The sequence below is a fragment of the Stylophora pistillata genome, chromosome 9 (assembly GCF_964205215.1).
Source record: "Stylophora pistillata chromosome 9, jaStyPist1.2, whole genome shotgun sequence".
NCBI lineage: Eukaryota > Metazoa > Cnidaria > Anthozoa > Scleractinia > Pocilloporidae > Stylophora > Stylophora pistillata.
The window spans coordinates 26,788,233-26,798,221 of NC_142527.1; the positions used below are offsets into that span (position 1 = coordinate 26,788,233).

Here is a 9,989-nt window from a genome sequence, read left to right on the forward strand (position 1 = left end):
TTTTTATAATGTTAGTCAGGTCCATTTTGAAGGCAATGAAAGGGAAGAGACGAAACAGGCTTGTGCTCTACCTTACGGCCCCACTCGGAAATAATCTCGAGAATCGATTGATAATAAGCGCCATGAGCAAGAGACATATATGGTGATGAAACTATACTATTGGTCAGGTTCGACGACACAAACAGAGCGGCTTAAGCGCTATATTGGGCTTTACGCCGATAACAAAAGCTACAGCGGAAGTTTCTGCCTTAAAGACCACAAGCGTGTCAATAGCGTCTTAATTCAAAATTTGTCTCCTGTACTATTGTGAGTTCTACATGCATTCCTTTCCTTCTCAGACAGGACTGACAACCCGTAGGACTGAGAGAGAACATGCTTCGTACGAGTGACCTGAAGAACATCTGTCCTTGTAGAGCTCAGCGGCGAAACAAGCCATCTGTGACTGACAGCTGATTCGAAGAAATTTAGAAATTTAGATCTATACTTAAAAAACGGTGTGGGGTCGCCCCTTCATTCGGAGGGAAATGAACTGGAGTCTGTAACAGACGGACTACGAATGCAAAGAATATTTCTAATGACTTAACCTCTTCTTGTAAGTATAGAATGTAAAAAGAAGAAAGGAAAAAGCCTTTTAAAAGGAAAATAGAAATCAAGCTCATCAAACTCTTATTGAGAAAGGTAAACAATTTTTAGACCAAACTACTTTCTGAATGTTTTAATACATACCATTTTATTAAAAATGACTCCCACAGTGATTGCACGGTACATCATGAGCAGTTTCCTCAGGGACTATATATGGAAACTTTACAGAAGTAAGTTAACATTACTGATGATATCGATAATAAAGCGTTACTCAAACTGGAAAAAAAGCTTAAAGCCAAAGTATTGATTTTGCATAAAAGCAAGTCTCTTTCCTCTACGTACATTTAGCTCCTTAAAAAACGAAAACAAAAAATCAAAAAAAAATGAAAACAGGACGATATCGCTAAACTTGACCTGCTGCAATGTTCAAAGCAATGTTCAGTTCGCAGCTAATTTTACAAAATGTCAAAGCTTAACTATAAAGGAATCAATTAAAGACGCATAGTGAACCAAACCCAGGTGTTCACAAAAAAACATGACCTACGCTTAGACATTATGATTATACCAAGACTTTTTCAGTTGTCATGATATCCTTCGAGGTCTCGGTGTCAACTAAACTAACATACCTACGATAACAAACAATTTCTGACAGCTACTTTGTTAAAGGGAATTAAAAGTTGCTGATGAGCACTTTTCAGGTATATGTCCTGATTACAAAAGAGCAATTTTCAACGAACGAAACGGATAAGAGGGACAAGGGTAACATAGATTGGCAGAGGTAAAGTCTCATTCGCTATCAATTCCCAAACTATATCCGTCCTGAATAAAAAACGTAGACAATAATGTTCAGCTCTTCGTATGCACCGAGACCATTTATAGGTTTAGATGCGAAAGGAAGCGCGTGACTCTGTTGCCCAGTTTCTGATTGACTTCTTCGCGAACTTGGTCGTAAACATCTTCCTTTAAAATAAGGACTTCTGCCGACATCTGCAATGTTATGTCCTGCTTTTCCCTCTTCGCGAAGAAATAGTTGTCTTTTATTTCTGTGGACTGAAAATAGCAACCAAGGTGGGAAGCGCTAATCTGCTCGTTCTCGTCAACTGTGCATGCAAAAATCTGGAAGTTACCACGATTGCTCTCAATGCTGTTGGATTCGAAAAGGGTTAACGCACTTTTGGATTTCTCTAAACTCTCGATTGTGTCTTTCAAAGCCCTCTTCTCACCCTCGTCAACTTTTAAGGCCCCACTGAAGACGTTGATCACAACATCAGAGATCGTAAATTCATTTGGAAAGGAAGCGTATCTCTCGAACGGTTTGAAACTTTGCGTAACCCATCCGACTTCTGACGCCACCTTCCTATAAAACGCGTACCAATCGCTGGGGTTAGTGAAGCGGTTGTACTTCTTGTTTGCTGCCAACTGAGAAAGCAGGGTGGAATTGAGCACGTCCTTCTTCCGTTGCTGATTGGTCACGGAACTAAAGGAAACAAGACTGCCTCCATCGACGAAACCAGTTTCAGAAAACGCAATGGGACCAATTCCTGGGGGTGTGGAATACTCTTCAAGTTCGATCGTTTTTATAATGTTAGTCAGGTCCATTTTGAAGGCAATGAAAGGGAAGAGACGAAACAGGCTTGTGCTCTACCTTACGGCCCCACTCGGAAATAATCTCGAGAATCGATTGATAATAAGCGCCATGAGCAAGAGACATATATGGTGATGAAACTATACTATTGGTCAGGTTCGACGACACAAACAGAGCGGCTTAAGCGCTATATTGGGCTTTACGCCGATAACAAAAGCTACAGCGGAAGTTTCTGCCTTAAAGACCTCAAGCGTGTCAATAGTATCTTAATTCAAAATTTGTCTATTGTACTATTGTGAGTTCTATATGCATTAACATGAAGATCATCACTTCTACTCTTTTTCATTAAAACACTTGAAGGTTTCAGTTGGACTTTTGGCTGAAAACTCAAAAAGCATGTGTTTAAGTATTTGTTATTCACCCACTTAAAACTGAAAGAAAAACAAGTCTTTGCAGATTGATGGCCTAGATTTACTTTCACCGTGTGTAGTATTGTAGGCAGAGGCAAAACATAGAAAGATGCACTGAGCACTCAAGCAAATTCGACGCCATAGAAAAGAAAAGAGGTAAAAAAAGCTAAGTAGGCAGTGACGAAAAGCTAACCGAGACAACGGAATTATCCGCTAAAGAACCGCTCCGACAAATTTCAATTCAATGAACTCAATTCTTTGATTGCCGGTGGTCAAGGATCGAAAAACCTGACCAATAGGATCGCCACTTTACCATTTATAGTCCGTGGTAGCGTGTTAAACAAATATTCTATTGTTTTGAAGCTCTTAAAAGCGCTAGCCAGCGGGATTTAAGCTCTCGTGTGTATTATCAGAGCGTCCACGAACTATCACCATGTCGAGCCAGGCAGCTCTAGAATTTATATGTTCCCTCGAACTCGACGAGTCTCTGACTCCTGATTCATCTCAGGGCAAAGTTGTTGCTGGTAGTCTTGCTTCCTTTACCGATAACCTGAGCGGTCAACAGTTGGAAGACGTCCAAAACTCCACTTTGTTTGCACAGCTGGCGGCAACCAAGAAGTACCCCAAAAAGGAGCAGGCTACAGACTGGTACGAGTTTTACGGTTACGTACTGGGAAAGCTAGGCTGGATTTTGCAAGGTTTCAGCTTCGACGAGTACAAATCTAGTGCTGATTCCTTCAAGTTATCCGAGGTGACTTTGGAGCTTTTGAGCGCAATGATTGGTGAAGACAAGCAACTTGTGTCAGTCGTAAAGGACACCTTGGATAGCTTAAAGAAGTCGCCAGAGGGCCTAACTCTGTTCAATAAGAATAGTACATCAAGCAATAATGGTCGCTTCCAAATCCTGCCATGCACAGTTACCAATGGTCAGGTCAGCCTTGCTTTCATTGGTGCCTATTTTAAAGCCAATAAGGTATCGAGCGACTACTTTTTCTTCTCTTACAACTTTCAAGAAATACAATTGCACAAGTCAACTCAAGTCTTCACCCTAAACGAAGATGTGTACACGCAAGTTCGCCAAGGCGTCATCAACAGGTTGGGCAAACGCGCTAAAGATTTTGTCCACAATCTGGATATCTAGACTCTTAAAATGAGCTGCGAACTGAACATTGCTTTGAACATTGCAGCAGGTCAAGTTTAGCGATATCGTCTTGTTTTCATTTTTTCCTGGTTTTGTTTTTTTCGTTTTTTAAGGAGCTAAATGTACGTAGAGGAAAGAGACTTGCTTTCATGCAAAATCAATACTTTGGCTTTTAGCTTTTTTTCCAGTTTGAGTAACGCTTTATTATCGATATCATCAGTAATGTTAACTTACTTCTGTAAGGTTTCCATATATAGTCCCTGAGGAAACTGCTCATGATGTACCGTGCAATCACTGTGGGAGTCATTTTTAATAAAATGGTGTGTATTAAAACATTCAGAAAGTAGTTTGGTCTAAAAATTGTTTACCTTTCTCAATAAGAGTTTGATGAGCTTGGTTTCTATTTCCCTTTTTAAAGGCTTTTTCCTTTCTTCTTCTTACATTCTATTCTTACAAGAAGAGGTTAAGTCATTAGAAAATATTCTTTGCATTCGTAGTCCGTCTGTTGCAGACTCCAGTTCATTTCCCTCCGAAAGAAGGGGCGCTCCACACCGTTTTTTAAGTATAGATCTAAATTTCTTCGAATAAGTTGTCAGTCGCAGGTGGTTTGTTTCGCCGCTGAGCTCTACAAGGACAGATGTTCTTCAGGTCACTCGTGCGAAGCATGTGCTCTCTCAGTCCTACGGGTTGTCAGTCTTGTCTGAGAAGGAAAGGAATGCATATAGAACTCACAATAGTACAATAGACAAATTTTGAATTAAGACGCTATTGACACGCTTGAGGTCTTTAAGGCAGAAACTTCCGCTGTAGCTTTTGTTATCGGCGTAAAGCCCAATATAGCGCTTAAGCCGCTCTGTTTGTGTCGTCGAACCTGACCAATAGTATAGTTTCATCACCATATATGTCTCTTGCTCATGGCGCTTATTATCAATCGATTCTCGAGATTATTTTCCGATTGGGGCCGTAAGGTGAAGCACAAGCCTGTTTCGTCTCTTCCCTTTCATTGTTTTCAAAATGGACCTGACTAACGTTATAAAAACGATCGAACTTGAAGAGTAGTCCACACCCCCAGGAATTGGTCCCATTGCGTTTTCTGAAACTGGTTTCGTCGATGGAGGCAGTCTTGTTTCCTTTAGTTCCGTGACCAATCAGCAACGGAAGAAGGACGTGCTCAATTCCACCCTGCTTTCTCAGTTGGCAGCAAACAAGAAGTACAACCGCTTCACTAACCCCAGTGATTGGTACGCGTTTTATAGGAAGGTGGCGTCGGAAGTCGGGTGGGTTACGCAAAGTTTCAAACCGTTCGAGAGATACGCTTCCAGTTTCCAAATGAATTTACGATCTCTGATGTTGTGATCAACGTCTTCCATGGCTAGAAATCTCGGACATGGGAAGATTGGAGCGTGACTTGACCTGCCAATCACAGAAGTTAAATCCGTGTACGCCGTTGGCTGGGAAGCAACACGCAATTCAGCGTGACTTCTGAACAAGATAGCGTCAAGTCCGTCAAGTCGGACGCGTGGGAAGAGATCCATCGGCTTTTTCGCGGATTTAAATAACGTTACTGTTGCTAACATTTGTAGAGAATTGAAGGCAAGGAGATGTACGGTGGATGGCGGGCGTTTTTTCGAGGTGGAAAGGGTAATTTCAAGCCGCCAAGGACAGCAAGTAAGTTTGTGATTCAGGTAAGCGAAACTCGTAAGGAAATCCCCGGAATGCAGGCCAAAAAAATTATCAATTTCGTTTTAAAGGGGATTATGCTATTAGTAAATTGATTCTCAATAATTATATTTTTTCTAAGACTTCTGCAAACATTAAGTTGGTTTAGAGAAATGGTCTGAAAAGGTAACTTTCGCTAATTATCAGTTTAGATATTCTCCTACAGAGAATGTTTTAATTCGTAGGTAGTGTGTCAGGAGAATTTCAATAAATCCTACGCTTCAATTGTGTTAAGCCGCAAACTACGCGTAATTTTGCGAGTATTTAATAGGAAACTGAAATATTTTTATTTTTTACTCTTAAGGGGAGAGAATATCTGGTGAAATGGAAGAATTTTAGTTCATTTGAGGCTTCATGGGAGCCTCAAGAGCATTTGAACCAGCTTTGTCTGAAGTAAACATTTTTGCAGTGTTTACCGTTCGTCGTGTTCCAGAATATGGCCTTGGAATTGGTTCTTGCTTATACTTTAGTGCATAATGGGTCATTTCGATTCTGTTAATCTGTATTTATTTTAATCATGAATAGATACTACAAGCATCCCAAGCCAGACAGGAATGTCATATTAAATGAAGTTTCCAGGCTTAGAGTGGCCATTGCTGCTTCTTTGAAAGCATCTAAACAAAGGAAGCAAGTGACTATAGAGTTCAGAGAAGATGTATTTCAACACTTTTTTGGAAAGAAGGGAGTGATAAATGGACAGTGGAAACTTTTAGCACAAGAAGAATTTTCTCCATCATTTTTCCTCCTAATTGGCATTGTTTACTTGACCTTCACGGGCAGGGAACAAAAGTTTTGTTCCCAATGAAGATAAGACATTTTATTTCATGGTCAACCAAAAACTATCATATAAGAGAAGGTATGATCACTGAATCAACAAGGGCTTTTCAAGAAAAGATAACCGTGGACTTTATTAAAGTTGCTGCCTAAAGTAATGTGCAGTATAAATTTAGCAGCAAATACATTCAGAAACTTGAAATTGTACATTCGAAAAAATAAATCATTTTCAAGACTTGAAATGTTATTCTCAGGCAATGTAACCCACAGCAATGATACTATATTGCTTTTCTTAATATTAACTTCAGTATACAAAAGATCTGTTCAGTTATTCCTTATCTGTTTTTGGTTCTTTTAAACTTTTTAGTGGTAGCACCAGCTTTCCTTTTTGTGCTTGCATGCTTTCTCTTATTGCTGGTTGAATTCCTGCCAGAATTTTGTGAATTGACAGTTGAGGTCATCCCATTACTGTGATTGCTGTTGAGAGAGGTGCTTTCAGTTGCTTGCACATTTTGGGACCTGACACATTGTCTCTTTTTATTACACATCAAATCTTTTTTCCAGTACTCCAGAAATCCTCATTTTGTTTGTTGTATTTTCTTTTTCTCCTCTCTCTGTGGCTCAACTGTGCAAGGCGGTGCTCTGCTCTGATGACATCTGCTGGGCTATCCCAGTTTCTTGATTTGTGAAGGGCAACTGCTCTTGCCACATCATTATTTTTTTCTACGCCTGTGTAAAGGGAAACCAGTTAAGTTAGTTTATTGGTATTGTTTCACTGGCCATACATGTAGTTTGTTCTAAATTAAAATAGCCAGTGACACTGACAGTACCTTGGCCACTGAAGTGTTTTACACTACCAAATCTGTCGATGACATCTTGCAAGTGATATGCAGCAGCATGCATATAAGGCGTCACATTCCTGTTTGCATACCCCTTACAGGAATTTGCAAGCGACAGAAAAAGTTTGATCCATTCTCTTATCTGCAGAATAAGGTTATACTTTTCTTTGGAATGAAGCATTTAGCAGAAATCTGTTTGGAAACATTAGCCAAACATAATAATTGTATCATATTGGACCTACCCTACCTTTGCTCCACATTTTTCTCATTGCTCTGGCAACAATGATGATACTGTGTGGAAATAAATGTCTGCAAAGTCCTTTGAGGAAAGTGGATAAAATTTTAGAACTTGGATGTGCTGAGGATTAATTGTTTTAAAAACATTAAAAATGTCCAATACTACGTGTATATTAAGATCATAAACCAACAATAACTGGGGAATATTAGGTCGCGAGGTGCATTTAGACCAATCGCACACAAGTAGAAGGATTTGATGGATTATATGTAGGGCTCAGAAAAATACCCTCCATATTTTAATAACGGTCTGGGCAGTATTACGGTGGATGGAATCCTTTGAGCTCTCCAATTTTGCAGGAAGATTTTTGAGTAATTTTTTTCTTTCATCCCCCATCAGAGACGTCCAATCCATTTTACCCATCCTCTTTTCCCTTAAGCTCCCAGTTAGACGAATGGTCGTAACTCGCAAGCGTTCTTTCATTCGTTTGGAATCTCTTTTAATTCTCAGAACAGTTCCAGGTATAATGTCGTTAAGCAAGTCGATGTGGTTTTTCTCGGAGTCCTTTAAACTTGCCCACTGCAACAGTATAGTGTTTCGGATAGCCATCCTGTACACAACTTGATCACCAGCAATTGCTTGTTTTACAACATAGTCCAGATGTTTGTAGTTAAGGTGTTGTGAAGAAACTGTTCCATTTATAAGCACATTCACCTCCTCTTTTGATAAAGTTTTGTCAGGCATTTCACTGTATAATAATGCAGGTGATGCTGAAATCTTGTTGCCCAGAAAATAATTAATATCTTGGGATCCGGAAATCGGGCTCTCCTGATGCTGAAATTTGCATATTCAAAATAACTCGTTGTGTTGCTGGGTGACCTTTAAGTTTCGCGCCGCGTTTTCGCGCCATCAGGAGAGTCCAGCCTCAGATCCCCCAGGTTTTAAATTTCCGGGCAATAAGATAAAAAGAGACTGGAAGAAAGAAAGCCGGGTTACCGTAAAGAAAGCCAGGTTACCCGGGGAGATTGAAAACAACATGTTTGATCAAAGAAATAGCAAAGAAGTGTGCTACTTTTATGGTGGATTTCGCCGCACGGTTCCGTAGGAATATCATCATTCCTCGACCAGAAAATATCACAATTTCAGAGAAACAAGACCTAAAAACGCAATGGATATGAAGACCTGAGAAATATGATTTACTGTGTCTTGAAGTGTGGCTTCGACGCTTTTAAAATCGCAGTGAACAAAGTTGTTACACTCCAAAGATTTCCGGCGAAAGGACATCTACGGAGAGCTGGTGATGTTGTTCTTGCACTGCCGCCATACTGTTACTACATAGCATCATCTGTACTGTTAATCTTGAAGAAACGCAACGATTACGATGTGGAAGCCGACAATGTTCTAAGAATATTTTGGGTCTCGGGTCGTACTAAATAACTGTCAGTGAACATTTGAGACTTTGCAATGGAGTAAGGAGGTAACTGGGATTTTAAATCTATTTTCTCAGTTAAGTCTCTAAGTCGTGAGGAGTTGCGTGACTCGCTTTTGCTCATTCTGGACCATTCAACTGCGCGTACGTGTCCGAGATTTCTAGCCATGCAGTGGGGCCTTAAAAGTTGACGAGGGTGAGAAGAGGGCTTTGAAAGACACAATCGAGAGTTTAGAGAAATCCAAAAGTGCGTTAACCCTTTTCGAATCCAACAGCATTGAGAGCAATCGTGGTAACTTCCAGATTTTGGCATGCACAGTTGACAAGAACGAGCAGGTTAGCGTTTCCCACCTTGGTTGCTATTTTCAGTCCACAGAAATAAAAGACAACTATTTCTTCGCGAAGAGGGAAAAGCAGGACATAACATTGCAGATGTCTGCCGAAGTCCTCATTTTAAAGGAAGATGTTTACGACCAAGTTCGCGAAGAAGTCAATCAGAAACTGGGCAACAGAGTCACGCGCTTCCTTTCGCATCTCAACCTATAAATGGTCTCGGTGCATACGAAGAGCTGAACATTATTGTCTACGTTTTTTATTCAGGACGGATATAATTTGCGAATTGATAGTGAATGAGACTTTACCTCTGTCAATCTACGTTACCCTTGTCCCTCTTATCCGTTTCGTTCGTTGAAAATTGCTCTTTTGTAATCAGGACATATACCTGAAAAGTGCTCATCAGCAACTTTTAATTCCCTTTAACAAAGTAGCTGTTAGAAATTGTTTGTTATCGTAGTTATGTTAGTTTACTTGACACCGAGACCTCGAAGGATATCTTGACAACTGAAAAGGTCGTGGTATAATCATAATGTCTAAGTGTAGGCCATGTTTTTCTGTGAACACCTGGGTTTGGTTCGCTATGCGTCTTTAATCGATTCCTTTATAGCTAAGCTTTGACATTTTGTAAACTACACGTAGAAAAATCATAATTTGGAATCAATTTAATAGCAGGGCAAATGCATTAACTTGATAAGGAAGCTATGATTATATATCTTAAGCCTACTGGGAAAATGTTTTACTATTATAGTTAATGGGCTGAGAAATGTAACAGAAGCAATAAAATGCTTTGGTGAGGGAAATAAGTAAATATACGTGGAGATGGAAATATTTTCACAAAGACCGGATATCGTGATTTTTAATGTACTGCTTGACCTATAGGATGTCAGTTTACAATGCTGGTAAATGTTTTGGCCGATTTGGCGGTGGATTCATGTTGAC

At 39.9% G+C, this 9,989-nt stretch overlaps 1 protein-coding gene across 1 annotated transcript; it reads left to right on the top strand.

Moving 5' to 3' along the window:
• Positions 1-2,960: 2,960 nt before the first annotated feature.
• Positions 2,961-4,061, top strand: LOC148724103 (uncharacterized). Its single transcript, XM_088732611.1, has one exon. The coding sequence runs from the start codon at positions 3,011-3,013 to the stop codon at positions 3,716-3,718; it is 708 nt and encodes a 235-aa protein (XP_088588737.1). The 5' UTR covers positions 2,961-3,010; the 3' UTR covers positions 3,719-4,061.
• Positions 4,062-9,989: the final 5,928 nt, after the last annotated feature.